Raw genomic sequence first — 18,336 nt, 5'->3', positions numbered from 1 at the left:
CGAGAGCTGCCCCCGGCCGACCTGCAACCAGTATGGCGCCTCCCACGCCGGCTTCACCAGCTGAGGGGCGGGGCGGGGCGGGGCGCCGTGAGTCTAAACCACCTCATTGGGACGACAACTCGCAATCCTGCCCTTGGCAGTGGTTTGTTCCACCCAGTTCTCGAGCACAGATGGTTCGTACCATCCGCTTCCCCCGTCCGGGCTGGGCGATGGTTTGGTCCTGGGGCCGGAAGCAGCCGGGCAGGCGGGCTAGGTCGCTCAGGGCTCGGTGGAGTCGGCGTTGGGGCCGCGGTGAGCGCGGGGCTCGTCACCATGGCAACGGGCGGGGGAAGGGGGGCTATGTGTATATGGGAAGGACGTGGGGGGCTCAGGGAAACGGCGGGCGCGTGTACTCCGAGAGCCCCGGGGGGCCTGTGTGCATGGGGGCACGGTACACGGGGGTGCACGTATTCAGAGGGACTGGGGAAGCACGTGTGTGTGGGCAGGATACGGGGGCGAGTGTAAGCTTGGGGGTGTGGGGAGTACATGTACATGGGGGGACATGAACACACATAAGCAGGAGGGAGTGGGGGTGCATGAACATGGGCAGTTGTAGGTGGGTGCGTGTGAATATAGAGGTGTACGCAGGAAGGTGTTGGGGGCATGTGTACACAGGGGGACAGGGGTGTGCATATTGGTGGGTTTGCCTGTACACATGGGGCCACAGGGTGTGTGGGCTGGGGGGGGTGAGTGCATGGCACTGGCGGCTGTACATGGAAGTCACAACATGTTACTCTTCTTGTCTCCCATCTCTCTCTCCTGAGCGCAGATAACACGCCTGTGTTGAGACTCACTCCGTCTCAGTCCGCCTGTTGCTCCCGGCCCAGGCAGCACGCGCCAGCCACGAGCCCGCATTATTTCTCTGTGCTTGCACCGCAGCTGGGGGAGAAGAGCAAAAATCAGCATCATGTCAACTTATTCTAAGAGCTACAACCCGTTTGACGATGACGATGAAGATTTGAAGCCGGTGAGGTGGAATGATGGAGCGGATGACAACCTGGAGGACCCTGTGGAGAGACAGCGCAGGGAGGCTGCCAACAAGCAGCGGTACATGCAGCAAGAGGTGCTGAGGCGATCGGCAGCCACGGTGGACAGCACGCACCGCTCGCTCTCTCTCATTTACGAGTCGGAGAAGGTCGGGGTGGCCACTTCAGAGGTGAGTTGGTAATGAGCCAAGACTGTGATGATGGTGTTTGCCCAGTTGGTTTTACCGTACCTGGCAGGGGAGATCCTGTCCATTGCACTGTGGGTGGGTAGTCTCATGAGAGTCTACTACAGCCTCCTAATGGGAGGATCTTGGCTACACAATTTATGGTGGTGGGGGATTGCTCTCAGGCCTCCCTTTAGTTTGCTCCTATGGCCTTTTGACTAGGGGAGAGCAAGACTTGAGGACAGCTGAACTCCAAGGCCTCCAGGCTTGGGGCGTGTGTATATGAAGCCTGCCGTGGATTTGGGAGTATCTGAACCCCTCAGAAGAGCCAGGGAGGCAAGATACATGTCAGTCATAGTGCCACACAGACTTCAATGATTGACTTCTGCTCAGTCAATATAATTCAGAACTGATTTGGCTGATTAGGCCACAGACAGACAGACAGACACACCCCTTAGGCGCTGTGTAAGCTGTAAGAGATTTTGCTAGCCAGCAGTATGAATTCTAAGCATGAAGAGGTAGGTGCTGCTGCTCAAATCTGCCATCTGTTTAAGTGAACTTTATGCAGCCTAGCTTGGTAGTAAACCAGGGTACGACTACACTGCAAAGGATCTGACTGCAGCTCCTGGAGACCTATCCAAGCTAGCTCTGATAGTGCCTGCAGTGTAGCCACAGCATCTGGACACCTTATTTACCCATCTCCTCAAGTGAGGGTTGCGTCTGGTGTGAGGCTGTATGTACACCATTCTGCCACAGCTCTACTTGTCTCCATATGCAGGCTATGCGTTAAAGCTAGCTTAAGCTACGTCCACGTGAGCTGTAGCCATACCTGTGACTGGCTGACATGGAACACTCTTCTTTCTGGTGACTCCTTTTACTGGGCATACTCACAGCCACAGTGGTTTACTAAGCTTATTAGTAAAATCTCTGTCTTCATAAACTTCAGAAAACATCTCAAAACAGGACTGGGACACTAAGGGTTTTATTCTATATGCATATATATGCACCTCAACTAAAACTGATTACCAGTGTTTTGCCTTCTTGCATGAATTGCAAACCCTTAAGAATCTAATCAGTTGTTGCTGTTTGTTTTTTCTCAGTGGTTTTTAAATCTGTGTAATTTTTGTGGGGGTTGGGAAGCAGTGTTGGCAGTGTAGGTTTTTTTTTCTTCTTTCTCATCAAAAGAGAAGTCCAAGGTACCTTGACTACCTCAGCGTTTTAAGATAGGAACTTAAGAGTGCTTCCAGTACTGCTTTCCCTTCAGGGCTCCTGTTAATGCCTAAAATAGTTTGTATGACCCTCTGTGGGTGAAAAGATTACTGAATATGAGCAAAAAATATGCCATTCTGTTAATAGAAAACTTAATGATAGCTGTTCTGTCTAAAATCTGCTAGACCTGTTTTTCCTAATTGATGACCACAACCTACCCAGCAGACTGCTTGCAATGAACTTAGTTTCAATGTTGTTAATCATTTCCTTAATACTAATGGGAATATTTTGAGAGTAAGTGATGTTAGTATCTACTCCAGGCATATACAGTCATTCTTAATAAGGACTTTTGGGCCGTGCCACCTGTTAATGAAGGATGTTTACTCACATTTTTTTACACATGTTCTCCTGAGGGAATGAATATAGTTATCTGTATCAATATAATTGAGTAGTGTGATAGTGATTGTTTTTATGTGTGTGTAATGTGAGAGGTAATGCTACAAATTCTGTAAGGATGCAAGGACAAGTCCAGGAAAGATAAGAAATGTAGGGTTAATAGTGTTTGAATGACATAAATGTGGCTGTTTGCATAAGGAGCATGAGGGAAAAGATTGAGGGACTGTTAACTAGAATCCAAGCCAGAATGGCATTTCGTTAATGCAACCGCAATTCAATTTTAGTGAAGTAATCCACAGAATAATGCTGTCCATTTATTTTTAACCTGCTAAAATAACAAAATGCAAACTGTGCTTTAGAAGTTCAAATCATACCCTGTAGGAGGTAGTTAACAGAGAAAACTCTTGTAAGGAAATAACTGCTATTGGAATACTTCTGTCAGCAGCTGTCTTTCAGTTTGCCTAGCTCAGTCCAGTAACAAGAAAATAAAAGCCCTTGTCAATGTAAGTGGTGCTTATGGATTGAATTAATTCTGGCCAGCTTGCTTTCTTTACCACTAGAAACTTGGCAGTGGGCAGTGTTTGTTTTCTATGCCTTCATGGTACAAAATAACCTAACTTAGCAAGGGCAGATAAAGGTGTAAGACCTTGTAATGTCAGATACTGTGAACAGAATCTAGACTACTGTTGTGACAGAAAACTGGCATTTCTTAGTTCTAAGAACTATATAGCCAATGAAAGCTGGAGTTGTTGAATCCTGCTGCAAGCAATTCTTTATTTGGGCACTCGAATCTATCCACATGAAAAGCTAGGTGCCTTGTTTTTGGTTGGATTCTTGCCTTGTCTCCCTTTTCTATCATCCCCATCCCCAAATTCCATCACTTCCCCCCACAAGTGAAGTATAATTGTCAGGTCCTTGTCACTTTCACTTTCATGCACACAGAGGGTGCTGACTAGGAAGTGAAACTAACAAAAAATATTGTCCTTTCTCATTTGCTACTTTGCTTCCGGTGCTAAGGCACTGGAAAACGAAAGAGGCTGCTGTTTATAGAGTGTCGAGGAGTGGTTCCTCAGAGTGCTTAGCAGGCTTGCAGCCAGATTCCTGATCATAGCATGCTTAAAACTTCAGTATAAAAATCTAGTAACATTTGTTTGCCTGTAGGGTGGTTTAAATATGGATTCTTCCTATTTGTTACTTTTCTCATTTATATTATGTATTGTTTAGGTACGATCAAACATGGGATGATTTGGAGTAGGGTGGTGTAATAGAAGGGTGCCAAAAAGGGCACAAGCAGCCTCTGTGAGACACGGTAGATTAGGGAGGGTGCAGGAAGCAGAAAGCAAAGGAGCAGACTGGGCAGGGGAAAGAGATTGGACTGGCACTTGAAGAGGATATGGGGCTTAATTTGTAGCATACATGTCAAAATAATGGTTTAGCAAATAAAGTGCTGCATCAGGATCTAGGGATATACGTAGCTGTACCACTGACCAGCTATGTGAGCTTGGGTAACTTACTTTACGTCCCTGTGTCTTTGTTTCTGCTCCCACCCTTCATCTTTCTGGTTTCAGGGACTCTCTTGAATAGCACCTAGAACAGTGGGCTCCAGTCTCAGTTAAGACTTGTAGGCATTATCATAAATTACGTAATATATATCAACTGCTTGAAGGAAGATTAGAATATTGAGAACATCATCAGTTTGAGAGAAACAAATTTACAATTTTACTCAAGATTACTGAAAAATCTGCAGCTATAATGAGGGTAAGATGGTTCATTTATCCATATGCTAATCCTAAAAGCCTTGTAATAGTAGAGGTGCACTGAGGTTTTTAATGTGCTAGGAAATGAAATTATTAAATCTCGTCTTCCTGTTTTCTTCTAATTGGTCTATCTCAGAGCTATATCTTAAAGCTACTGCTTTTTAAGTACATAAGGAGCATTTTATGACTGTTTCCCAATAGGAAGTATAGTAATTTTGTATAGCTAATCTTTTAAAAATATGTATTGCTGCAGACTGAAAAGGGGAAATGGTGCTTTAAATACTTTTATTCTTAACTTAAAACTATTGGCATTGAATCTTATCTCATCCCTCACCTTCTCTAACTTGGATTTTTCTGTTGATTTCCCCTCAGGAGCTTGTACGTCAGGGTGAGGCATTAAAGCGCACTGAACAAATGGTGGATAAAATGGAACAGGACTTAAAGACTAGTCAGAGACACATAAATAACATTAAAAGTGTCTTTGGTGGTTTTGTAAACTACTTCAAATCCAAACCTCCAGAAACCAAGCCTGAGCAGAATGGAGCACCCGAGTACTATGCAAACAGCAGGCAAGTAAAAGGAAAAATTTTCCAAGTATGGTAGCATGCAGTTATTACTGGCAGGGGGACCAACCACATAGCAGAGAAATCTTGTAAGCTGCAAGATGGAGACAGGCAAACACTGCTCCATTGCAGCACCCTTCCCGGTGGAACTCTGTTCTGGAGCTGGCTCAGGAGAATGTCATATTAATTTCCATGTCAATCACCCTTCAAAACCAACTTCTTGCACAACATCTTGAAGAAGCTGACACAGATAGCTGTCTGGCTTAAACAAGATGTCTGTCGTACTTTACGTCATAATATGCGCTTGCTTATTTTACCCTCTATTCCTCCCTGTCTTTGTACCATATCTGAAGTTCAATCCTTTGCCCATCAGATTTCAGGACTGTCATCCTAAGGCAAGGTTCAAAAGTTCTGCATGTCCCAGGAAGCCCCACGACTTGGCTGGTCATTTAAATACTGCACACAACACGAGCAAATTATCTTGTTGGCTCCATGCTGGTAAAGGCAGCTAAATATTTTATCTAACAACTATATTTTCAAAATTGGGCAGGTTATAAAATTTTTCTGTGTACCTGTGGCAGTGCAACAATTCTAGATTTCTGATAAGTTTGAAGTTGGCGTGGCATGCAAATATATAACGCTGTATAGCCGTCACCCTCAGCAAACTCCCACTTGATATCATGTGCTCTTGTGTATTTGTTTTTCTGACTTTCCAGTTTATTCAGTTTGAAGAACTAAGCTAACTGACTTCTTTTTAGCTAATGCTGGACAGTACTAGAATCATAGAAAAAATTAGGGTTGGGAGGGACCGCAGGAGGTCATCTAGTCCAAACCCCTGCTCAAAGCAGGGCCATCCCCAGTTAGATCATTCCAACCAGGGCTTTGTCAGGCTGGGACAAAATTTTCCTTCGCTAGAAAAATGCACAAACAACAGTAACATTGCATGTGTTCTGGTTGACTTTTTTTTTTTAAATCAGGAGAGGGGAAGCAAAAAGTAGGACTTGATTGTCTCTGGCCAAGATTGAGGCCCTGATTCTGCCCTGAATGAAATGTGCTGCTGTTTTCAGTGTTGGCACTGGATTTATGACCCAGATACCTTGCTGTGGGCAGACCCAAACCCCCAGACTGACCACGACTTCTTATTTCAATAATAGGCAAATGTTACTGATACACAGTGATAGCAGATAAGAATAATGCAGGCAAGGCCAACAAAATATGCCATGCCATGCCATGCCATGCCCCCCCAAACCCTCCCCTCCCCCAAATTTTATATTTACCAGTCCTAGGGTTGTCGCAGAGGGAAGATACATTTAGCCAGTACACAAGCCTCACCCTGTGACTTTTTTTTTTTTTTTCTTGAATGTCAGCAGTTCGAGGCCCATCCCCCACCCTCCCCACCCCTGGTGGGGTAGGTGAGACAGGCTGGTGGTGGCCTCGGGTTCCCCCCTTGGGGACCCTTTGCTGCTCCAAAATAAATATATGCATATTATTTATTTTTTCTTCTGATGACTTCGTTCCCAGGCATCATTGATTGGTTTCCCTGTGGTCGTCATACTGTCCATATTTTGTCCTGTGAGCATATTCCTTTGTTTCCCAAACCCATCACATGCACACATCTTAATTTAGTCATCTATTCATGGATTGTAGAGTCAGAAGGGACCACGAAGGATCATTGTGTCCAACCCACCCGCCCCAGGCAGGAAAGAGGACCGAGGTCAGACAACCCCAGCCAGGTGTCTGTCTAGCCTTCTCTTGAAGACCTCCAAGTTAAGTGATAGTATCACCTCTCTTGGCAGCTTGTTCCAGATTCTGGCCACCCCTACTATGAAAAATGTCTTCCTAATGTCTAACCTAAATCTACTGTCCACTAGTTTGTACCCATTATTCCTAGTTATTGCTAGGGGTGCCCTGATAAATAGCTCATCTCCAATTCTCTGTTGTCCTCCCTTGATAAACTTATAGGCAGCTACAAGGTCTTCCCTCAGACGTCTCTTGTGAAGGCTGAAGAGACCCAGATCGCTCAACCTCCCCTCGTAGGGTCTTGCATGGAGGCCACTAATCATGCCAGTGGTCCTCCTCTGAACCCTCTCTAGATTCTCCTCATTCCTCTTGAAGTGCGGTGCCCAAAACTGGACACAGTACTCCAACTGCGGCTTGACCGGTGCCGCATAGAGAGGAAGCATCACCTCCCTTGATCTGTTGGTCGTGCATCTGCTAATGCATAATAAGTTGTGATTGGCTTTGTTGATGGCTTCGTTACACTGCCGGCTTATGTTCGTCTTGGAGTCAGCTATGACTCCAAGATCCCTTTCAGCCGCTGACCTGCTGAGGAGGTCATCCCCCAACCTATAGGTGTGCTGGGGATTCCTCCTTCCTAGGTGGAATACCTTCATAGATTTCATAGACATCAGGGCTGGAAGGGACCTCAGAAGATCGAGTCCAGCCCCCCACCCAAAGGGCAGGAAGTCAGCTGGGGTCATAGGATCCCAGCAAGATAAGCATCCAATTTACTCTTGAAGGTGTTCAATGTAGGTGCTTGAACCACCTCCAGTGGCAGGCTATTCCAGAACTTGGGGGCTCAGACAGTAAAGAAATTCTTCCTTATGTCCAGCCTGAAGCGGTCTTGAGGTGGTTTATGAACATTCAACCTTGTAATCCCTTGGGGCGCTCTGAACAAACGTTCCCCCAGATACTGGTGGTCACCCCTGATAAACTTATAGGTGGCCTGAGCCTGCACTTTTCCAGGCTAAAGAGCCTCACAGATCTCAGCCTGTCGTCATAAGGTCTGTTTTTCTGACCTCTGATCATGTGTGTGGCTCTTCTCTGGACTCTCTCAAGCTTCTCCACATCCTTTTTGAATTGTGGAGCCCAAAATTGGACGCAGTATTCCAGCTGCTGCCTCACTAAGGGAAGAATGATGTCCTGGGATTTGCTTAAGAAGCATCTATGGATGCAAGCCAGCGTTTTGCTTGCTTTACTAGATGCAGCATCGCACTGCAGGCTCATGTTCATCTTGTGGTCAGTGATGACCCCCAAGTCTCTTTCTTCCGTAGTGCTAGCCAGCGCAGCACTGCCGAGCCTGTAAGGATGCTGCAGGTTTTTCCTCCCAAGGTGGAGAACCTTGCATTTTTCAGTGTTAAACACCATCAGGTTCTCGTCTGCCTATTTCCTGAGGCTGTCCAGGTCAGCCTGGATTGCCCTCCTGTCTTCAGGTCTGGATGCTTCGCCCCAAAGTTTGGTGTCATAAGCAAACTTGGCCAGTCTGCTCCTGACTCCAATGTCCACATCATTAATGAAGATGTTGAACAACATGGGTCCAAGGACAGAGCCTTGGGGGACCCCACTGGTCACAGGGCACCTTGATGATTGACTTCCATCAATTACCACCCTCTGGGACTGACCACGGAGCCAATTTCCCAGCCAGCGGATGGTGGTGGACCCAAGGCCACAATTGGCCAGTTTCACCAAGAGGTGATCATGGGATACCAGATCAAAGGCTTTTTTTCAAGTCAAGATCTATGACATCAATCTCTTCTCCCTTGTCCAGGTGATAGGTCACCTGGTCATAAAAGGAAATGAGATGGGTCAAGCAAGACCTAGCCACAATAAACCCGTGCTGGCTATCCCTCAGGATGTTGGCGTCGGCCAGTCCATTAAGGATGGCCTCTTTAATAAACTTTTCTAAGACCTTCCCTGGGATAGAAGTCAGGCTGATGGGCCTATAGTTGGCCGGATCCACTTTCCTCCCTTTCTTGAAGATAGGCACCACATTGGCCTTCTTCCAGTCTTCGGGCACTACACCAGAGTGCCAGGAGTTCTCAAAGATCCGTGCCAGAGGCTGGGCTACAATGCTCGCCAGTTCCTTGAGTACCCTGGGGTGTAGACCTTGCATTTGTCTTTGTTGAATTGCATCCTGTTTTGTTCTGCCCATTGATCCAACCTGTCCAGATTGGCCTGTATCTGCTCCCTGCCCTCATGTGTGTTAACTAAGATCTGGAACCAACTTCCAAGGAAAGCGGTGCTCACTCCTACCCTGGGGGTCTTCAAAAGGAGATTAGATAATCACCTAGCCGGGGTTGTTTGACTCCTGCATTCTTTCCTGCCCATGGCAGGGGGTCAGTCTTGATGATCTGCTCAGGTCTCTTCTGACCCTACAACTATGAAACTTTGCCCCATAACTTAGTGTCATCTGTGAACTTGGACAGGGTGCTTTCCACACCCTCATCCAAATATCTAATGAAGATATTAAATAACACTGGTCCAAGGACCTTACCCTGTGGGACACCACTGCCCACCTCCCTCCTTGCCCAAAAACAACCCATCCACCACCACTCTCTGGGTGTGGTCCCTAAACCAGTTGGCCACTCACCTGACTGTGTAAGTGTCCACTCCACAGCCTGCTAGCTTCCTTATGAGAATAGGATGCAAAACTGTATCAAAGGCCTTCATAAAGTCCAGGTAGATGACATCTGCTTCAGCTCCTGTATCAAGGCAGTGTGTAAGCTGGTCGTAAAAGGCTATAAGGTTTGTCAGGCAGGATCTACCTGTGACAAACCCATGCTGGTTTCCTTTCAGCATCATGTCCCCTGCTGGGCCTTCACAAATGCACTCTTTAATGACTTTTTCCAGTGTTTTCCCAAGCACAGAGGTAAGACTGACTGGCCTAAAGTTACCTGGCTCCTCCCTTCTCCCCTTCTTAAAAATGGGCACCACATTGGCCCTTTTCTAGTCCTCAGGGACCTGGCCAGAGCACCATGAGTGCTCATACAGCCCTGCCAGCAGCTCAGCTATGACACTGGCCAATTAGGACATTTACTAATGTCTTAATTTGGATGTGCCCCAGCCTTCTAATTTGGTCTGTTCACCAAAACTGGAAATCCCAAGGGCTCTGCAGCTGGTCACTGTGACCTGGTGCCAATGTGGCAAGGCTATTTTTATGTTGTGGAATACTGGATATTTTTAATTTCCCAAGATGTATATGCCCACTTGCTTCAGACACAGTGGGCCCTGAAGGGCACTTAATCACAAACAGGCTTTAGACACCAATTAACCCTTGCTGTTCCCCTGGACTATTATTCCAATGTACATCTGCTTTACCTACAAAATAATTCCTAAAAGCAAACTAAATATCACTTTCTAGCCATCATTCAGTAGGACCAGGATTGGACCATCTAGGATTACCCATGAATGCTAATGTGTAAGAGTAGGAGGGAATTGGTTCTAAGTAAGAAACAGTCCACTGTTTTTAGAGGAATTTGAGGATTAGTGCTGCTTAAGAAGCATTGAATCTAACCTGCGTTTCCTCTGTCACCAGACTAAAAGAAGCCATGGCCAGCAGTAAAGAACAAGAAGCAAAGTACCAGGAGAGTCATCCAAATTTAAGGAAGCTAGACAATTTAGGTTTGTTTAACTTTTTATTTGGTATCTATCACAGTGGTAGTGAGTGTACTGTGCATGGTTTAGAGCTGGATGTGTTAAGCCTTATCATAAGGATTTTCTATTCCATACAGATACTGGTAATAAAGAATGTAAATGCTTCAAAGATTTTTGCATCTGTGTGGAAAAAGGAGGCAGTGCCTGGGAATCTCACTGTTGTATGCCAGAGTGTATTTAAAACATAGTTCAGATTTGCTCTTTCTGAACAGTGCTACTGTGGCTCACAAGCATGGCTTTCTTACTGGTACAGATGTAAACCAAAGCTAATGTTGGGGGCAATAGCTTATTTCCCCCATGACAACATGTTGCCTTTTGGTCTATCTCCTGCAGCTTTTGCTCGTCTCATCTAGATCCGAGTGGCTATTGTCTGCTTTCTAACTAGCTTTCGCTTTGGTTTTGAGAGGAAATATTTAAATTTTGTAGATCTACAAATAAAGTAACATTATGCTTTAACTGGCTTAGTGCAGACTGGTGCCCTAACAATAACAGAGTATATGAAGTAGTTGGATGTCTTGAATAAATTGGATTATAAATATAAGCATTTAAATGTTTTGACACAGGGTTCAAACTAGTGTTTGGCTGCTCTGTTGTTAAGACTTGTAGGCATTTGTCAACAGACCAAACACCTTTAATCTGTGCAAATGGTTAATAGTTGATTTACAACAAAGAGCCTTTCAGTGAATTAGCCAGCCAGCAAAATTGAGGGTTCTTTGAATACTTCTGTGGCCTCTCTTGTAGTAAACCTTAAATTTCCTGACAATGTTTTGAAGACTGTCCACCAGGGGGCACAGGCAGCTGTCAGGTGACTTGCCTTCTGGGGAGCACTGAATGGATTTAGCAGCTATGGCCTGCTTTTCTTCCTTTCCCAGTTACATAACAGGACTGCACAGTAGTTGCTGCTATAATGTACTACTGGTAAATTCATTTGTGGGAGTGGGTCCCTGCATATCTTAAAGCCAGTTTTCTTTACTGTGATGTTGGGTTGATTGTATTAGGTTTCAGTCTTAGGTTTCAGCCAATGGGTCACGTGGTAACAAAGTATCTGTAAGTCAACCAGATTGATTATATTAATATTTCTGCTGTTACTGAAATGTTAAAATGCAGAGCTAGAACTGACAAGGAAAAGTTCTATACCCGTCTTACGTTTTTAACAGAGTGTGAAATCAGTGGGGCCAATTCAGGTTATTCTGTCCAGCCTGACATTTATCCAAAGAATCAACATGTTCGTGCCTACCACCAGAAAATTGACAGCAACTTGGGTGAGTAAGCAACTGAAGTAATGCGTGTTAAACTGATTTTCACAGCTTGCTATTTTAAAGCCTGCACAAATTCTGAGCAGCAGGTTTCTAGCCAACCCAAAACTCCAGTGACCCCAAAACTTTGCATTTAGTTCATCTGTGGAGCTTTGTCTGCACTGTCTCTCTTTTAAAAGCTCCCTCATGTTTAATCTGCTGGTAGGTCTGGATACCTTTTTGTGATTAGGCCCCAACATGTTTTCCACATCATGTCAACTTAGTAGCCCAATGCTTGACTAAAAGCATCTTGACCAGACGGTATAGTGCTGTGGAACAGCTGATTCTTGAAACCCACAGAGGTTAGTAATAGATCCGACTTAGAAGAGCATTTCATTTAAAGCCAGTTAGAGCTCAAAGCTGGGTTGGATTTAGAAGCAGTCTAAAAAATATGGAGGCTGACATCTGTATGGAGGTGTTCCTGCCTAGGTCTCCATATTGGCTGTTCCCCATGTTCCTACAGCTTTAATTTCAACATGAGGTTTCACTTGAAGACTAAAATGATTGAGAGAGTTAGTGAATTGCTCCTGAGAAGTTTGTTTTTGTTTTCCTTTTTTAAAGAAAGCCACATTGCATCTGAAATCTAATTGGTTTTTAATGAAAAATCCTCATTCCTAACTTAAAGAAGGTCACAGTATCCCTGAGCTACTCAAAAATACATGATGATCTTTTCAGTTGCTCAAAAATGCCAAATGTGCAGGCATTCTTATGCAACCTTCTTTCAAGGGAAGGGAACAGCATGACCAAGGAAGTGGTTCCAGCTATGCTGAAAAAGCACATTAGTTGGCTTTTACTGCTAAAAGTATCCATGAAGAAACACTGACTCATGTTAACATTAGAAATAAGAACCCTGTACTTCACACTTACCTGGATTGTACCATTTCATTTTGCATAGTATGTTTGAATTTATATGAATTGTAATTAAACCACAAAGATGAAAATAGTGACCTATTTAGATTCCAAAGACTTTACAAATGTTTAAAACATGAGAGTTTGAATTCTGGAAAGAATGGAAAAAGCAGCAGGAAAAACCTCAATGTGTGGATTTTCTGTATCTCTCCATGTATTGGTACTCTTAAGATAGCACTGTCCTAATCCATTCTAATTCAGTGGCTGTTAGTATATACAAAGAGCCTTTGTACAGGGTACGTCCTCCTCCTGTCTGGCCTGGAAAGAAGTTGAAACAAGCCAAATGCACCAGGGATAAAAGGGGTTGCTGAGTCCAAAGAGTTGAGGGAGATAAAGCTGTTTTATTTCTATCCCATCTCATCCACATCTTGTTAGCTTCCAAAGCCTTAGCACTAACCAATCGGGTAATAAATCATTTCCAGTCATTTCGAGAATGTATCCTAGAACATGGGAAAGAGTAGATATCTTTGTCTGAAGTGAACAGTTAGCTATTTAATTTTGTGGTATTTTGAGTATACCCTTGACCCTAAATGTCACATTAAAGAACAACAGATGATAGGGTATGGAATAGTTAAAGGGGAAAACAATTCTTAAAAAATGCAGGGAGAATATCGTAGTTCAGGAGTAGGCATATTTTTCTGGCTGCAGGCCAGAGTGACCCACCCCTGGTCAGAGGCAGGCAGGTAGATGCTAGGACTTGGCCACCACCAGCGCTGATCCCTATGGCAGCCTGGGGAAAGCGCCTGCAGCCAAAGTCCTCCACCACCAAATGCCTCCAAAGCCCCACATCTCTGGGTGATCCAGCCTGTGGGTGGTAGGTTGCTGCCATGTTTAAAGTAAAACAATGTTTAGTTTTATAAAGACTAAATATTAACATTTTCATGGTTCACAATGTACTTATAACAAAAAAACCAGTCTCTGGTGTGAATACACTAGAAGAATTGGAACATTTGTGTTTCTAGTACTATGAAAAATAGATCTAAGCAGTTGTCACTGACATCTTTTAATATCAAGTTTTTTGTGGGGGGTGGGGTTTGACTATCTCTGTTAGAATGGCATGCTTCCCAGTCTTTGAACCTTCAAACTCCCTCTCTCCATTGACAGATGAGATGTCCTCTGGGCTGAGCCGTCTGAAAAACCTAGCCCTGGGTCTGCAGACGGAAATTGATGAACAGGACACCATTCTTGACCGGTTAACCCAAAAAGTCGAGACTCTGGATGTCAATATTACCAGCACTGAAAGAAAAGTCCGAAAACTTTAAAGACTTCACAGAAATTCTTTGTGTAGTATGTGATCCTGGATGGTTCATCTTGCCAGATTTCTTAAAAAAGAAAAAAAAAATCTTGGGCAATTCCCATTTCTTTCTCTGGTATGTTAGTGACTTAGCTATCATTAAAATGGCATAATCTTGAGTGAACCATCAGATTTAACACTCTTCTTCTTAGTGAACACATAAAAGGTCACTCTGGGCAGCACATCTTTTTGCAGCTGGCTTAAGGGTAAAGGCCTTAGTGCTGGATGCCCTGTTCGGGTGTATTAGTGTGTCACATGTCCCTGGCCACAGAGTAAGAAGAAAAACTATGTTTTTGCCTCACTTCTTGCAAAGAAAAGTATAGTGTGTTCTGCCCATTTTAGAACAGATACTGCTAATTTTAAAAGTTTAGTCTATTTTAAATGCTGAAAACGCAGTTTTTGAGCTGCAAGAATTAACTCTAAATATTTTCCACTGGCACTTCAGTGGATACTTCTGAGATTCTTATCCAACAATCTGTTTGACAAAAGTTATAACATGTCAGGTGTGGCATGCAGTTATGCTGTCTTTAAGTGTGTTGATCTCCCTTTTGCCAAAGAGAAAGCATTTAACAGGCTCACTTTAGTAGCATTGAGATAATAGCCAAATGTTAATTTTTAACCGAGAAAGGCCCTAGTCTAGTAAAAATTACTGTGTGTAAAGGTACATGCCTTTGTTAACATTTGCAGACCAGGACCTAAAAAAATGTGCTCCGAAAGCCTCCCTTTTTGAGATTGCTGCATGCTCCTTTGTATGAGCTGCTTTTTCCCAGCTGACCCAGTAGGTGGTTATCTGATATACAAGATCTGTCTTCCAAATGGAGATTCAGACCTGTGTGGCACAAGCAGCTTGCTGACTACCATTTACATTTTTAAAAGTTTTAAAGTGAAATAGAGGGGGGGCAGTTTCTGTCCTATTCTCTTCTGTGATTACTTTCTTCCATCACTGTCATGTTTTAATGAATTAAACATGCAGTACACATACCTTCAGACTCTGGCTTTGCATTTCTAGGAGTAATTCACAAAGGTTTTCCCTACTTCCAGTCTTCTGATTTCAGACGGGCCTTTCTGTCTGCTATGTCCTCCTGATGCTTTTGTAGATGCTGTTGTTGAATGCAATAATCATTTGGACTGAGCCAAGGATGGGATAACGAAATGAGTACCTGCCTTTTTTGCGGATCTTTAAAATGAGTTTTGAACTCAGTTGGATTATTGATGGATAAGCATCAGCCTAACAAAATTAACCTCCATGGTTGACCGTGACAATTTTGTTCACCACTGTGACAGAGACCGGTAAACAGAATTCCCCCTCTTCAGCTGATACTGCATACTTTTGTCTGTGAATGGAAGACTGGGGTCTTAGGCTATTCATACAATACCTTAAATAAGTACTAAATTCATATGAACCCCTTCCCTTTTTAGAGAGAGTTGTATATTTGAGCATCTTGTGACTTGATGTAAACACACCACTTCCAGCATGCAAAGAACCTAAGAGAACTCTTACCCGTTTTGGTCTCCGCAGTCTTCTAAAAGTTTATCTGGCTAAAAAGCAGAGCATTAAACATATCTCAGCTGCTTTCTATTGGACAAAATATTACTGGGAAAGCACATGGCTTGGGCACCTGGCGATGACATTTTGCTGACTTGAAACAGGTTCAAAACTAGTTGATGCTGTTCCTTTCACTGTTGGTGGCATATGTGCTACATTCTTTTTTAAAAAAGAAAAAAAGACTAGCAGAAAATGTATAGGTGCCCATTATAAGTGTATATTGCTCAGGATATTTCACTGTCTTTTTAATCTTGTTTTTACCTGCCATCTTTTAATCATTTGGAAGCTTGAACAAGCCCATTAATATCCACACTTCTTCTGCCTTTATGCATCTTTTACCGTGATTAGTTCATTCTCTCCTTGGTAGGCTGTTTAAGGAGTGTTGTGATTTGCTATCTCAGGCACTTACTAAGTAATACAAATCACTGACTGGCAAAGAATTAAATGCACCGGGGGAGAAGGATTGAAACTTGTCCTATCTGGTTTGATGGCTCACTTCAATACTTTACAAAAAGGTTGTTTTACGTTGCCTTTGTAGATCTTTGGAACAGAGTGCTGATTAGCAGAGGCAGCTTCCTGTTAAGGATTCAAGTTGCATGCATGTGTGTTCTGTTCTGCCATGTAAAAATTGTGCAAAATTCCACATTCAGATTATTAACACTGATTTAATTTGGAATCTGCCTTCACAAGGTATAAGCTTACTCCAGAATGAGTCTTTTTTTCCCTAAAGCAAGGCCTTGGTCATTAATTTGCAGGCTGAATAGTTTTCTCCATTGAGTTGCAGTTAGTGAGGATAAAAGGAGCTGGCAGATCCAGCTACATGTTTTATGTATTAAGAAGATGAGAAGGTGATGTGTGGCTGCAGGTGCTGTTAGCAGTGGATTTTGAGAGCTCATTAGGTGATGCCTTCCTGACCTAATTTAAGCTATGACAAAATAGAACTTAATTCACAAAAGTGACTTTAAGACTCTTTTTTTTGCCAGCACTTTGGTTTTACCAGCTTTACTGAAAACTGCTTCTGTCCTGGCAGGATATCTGCATTTGTGGGGAATCTGCTTCTGCTTTCAGAACTTTCTGATCAGCAGTGGAGGGAAATTTCAAAACTAGTAACTTCTAATTATGTGGAAGTTCTGTAAAAGGTCCAGCATTGCTTTTCCAACAACCCCGTTCATCTATGTCCATTGGTGACATCTGCCTTTATTTTTCTCTTGTTCAGGCCTACCTGCTTGATTGGCTTTTATGGGCTTATTTTAAAGGATTGCTTTTCACATTAGTTGCTTTTATGGGGTTGAAGATAGTGATGCAGCAGAAACCAGTCTGATGCAAGCCAAACTCCATTTCTTTTCTAAATTTCATAGGTTTCTTATGCTGTTTGCTGCTTAAACCCCCAAAGGAAATGTTATGTTTTGTAACATAGTGATGACATTCTTTTGCTGACTAAAATCACTTTCTGCTTTTCAGAAAGGAGATGTAATGAAAAAACTGATTTTGTGTGTGTGTGTTCCAAGAAATATCTGCCTTTCTTATACCATAGGGGAGTGGTTTATATAACTTGGTCTTTTAATTTCTGTGTTTAAAGGACAGTTTCATCTCTGGATGCCATTGAGGAAACTAATCACCTCACGTCAGGATAATAGTTTAGAAATGATTGATTTGAATTTATAATTGGTTGCTGATCAAGTCAACTCTTCTGCATAAATGCACCTGTTAGCAGCATAGTCCTGTCTCCTTACAGCAGAACACCTCTGCAAGTACTGCAATGTTGATTGCCCTGAGTAGCAGTAAATATTAAATGTCAGTAAAAGATTGCAAAAAATGTATAGACTGGCACCATAAGAGTGGTGTATTCTTCATCCTGAGAAGAATGTTTATAAATGTTGGAAAGATGTTAAATATAACATCTTTCCTAGCCTGGGTTTATTATTAACAAACAATCCTCTTACTTTAAAAAACAAATCTGACTAATGTTTTTATAATAAACTATTTTCAAAAGTTGTACCAAAACTGCAATAAACGACCTATTGTAGGTCATAGTATAGGGCCCTGGTTCTGCAATGGGAACTAAACGATATTGGTATAGGATCAGGACCCGTGACTTCATTAATGCAGCTGTCATTAAGAATCTCTAGGAAAAAATCTTGCCATGTTTAGGCTACTGCAGGTACTTGGGAACAGTGCTGTTTCTGGAAATCTGGTTTATGTCTGAAACTAACCTCTGGCACAACTGAAATGTATCTAAACTTATTTTGCTGCCTGATAACAAAAACACTTCATAAAGGCTATGTCAGACTTTGATATAGAAAACACTTTCCAGCCTCAGAAAAAACTAACTTTAGTGATTCCTTTTTATGTTAAAAATACCATGGGAAGGTAGAATATGTTTGGCTTTGAAACCCAAGGAGATAAAATATCCCCTCAGTAACAATTTATGTGATAACTACCCTGTTTTTTGAGGGGGTTGGAGAGGTTTAACAGTAACTTAATTGTACATCACAGAGAGACCACTTTTTATACAAGCAAAATTAAAGTCTCTCTTTTTTTCCATTTTAATTAAAGACCAGTTTAGATTGTAGTTCAGCAATGTATTGTGTTGACTAGGACGTGTGTGGAATGCTGAGACACTCAATAAAAGTGCTTATTGTACAAGAGGAGTTTCTGCATCTTGTTTTGAAGATGAGAGTATCATTGAAAGATGCTGAAAGTTTTCGAAGTATATGTATTAAGATTTCTTCCCCCCCCCCCCCC

General features: G+C 43.0%; 1 protein-coding gene across 1 annotated transcript; it reads left to right on the top strand.

Moving 5' to 3' along the window:
* Positions 1-228: 228 nt before the first annotated feature.
* On the top strand, positions 229-14,741 carry SNAP29 (synaptosome associated protein 29). The gene is made up of 6 exons (XM_019506929.1): positions 229-291; positions 809-1,195; positions 4,924-5,120; positions 10,429-10,514; positions 11,705-11,809; positions 13,856-14,741. The coding sequence occupies exons 2-6, from the start codon at positions 947-949 to the stop codon at positions 14,011-14,013; spliced, it is 795 nt and encodes a 264-aa protein (XP_019362474.1). The 5' UTR covers positions 229-291; positions 809-946; the 3' UTR covers positions 14,014-14,741.
* The last annotated feature ends 3,595 nt before the right edge of the window (positions 14,742-18,336 follow it).

The sequence above is a fragment of the Gavialis gangeticus genome, unplaced genomic scaffold, assembly GCF_001723915.1.
Source record: "Gavialis gangeticus isolate Ggan-Ray unplaced genomic scaffold, GavGan_comp1, whole genome shotgun sequence".
Taxonomy (NCBI): domain Eukaryota; kingdom Metazoa; phylum Chordata; order Crocodylia; family Gavialidae; genus Gavialis; species Gavialis gangeticus.
Note: the sequence above shows the minus strand (reverse complement) of the source record. Positions and strands in the feature narration are given on the sequence as shown.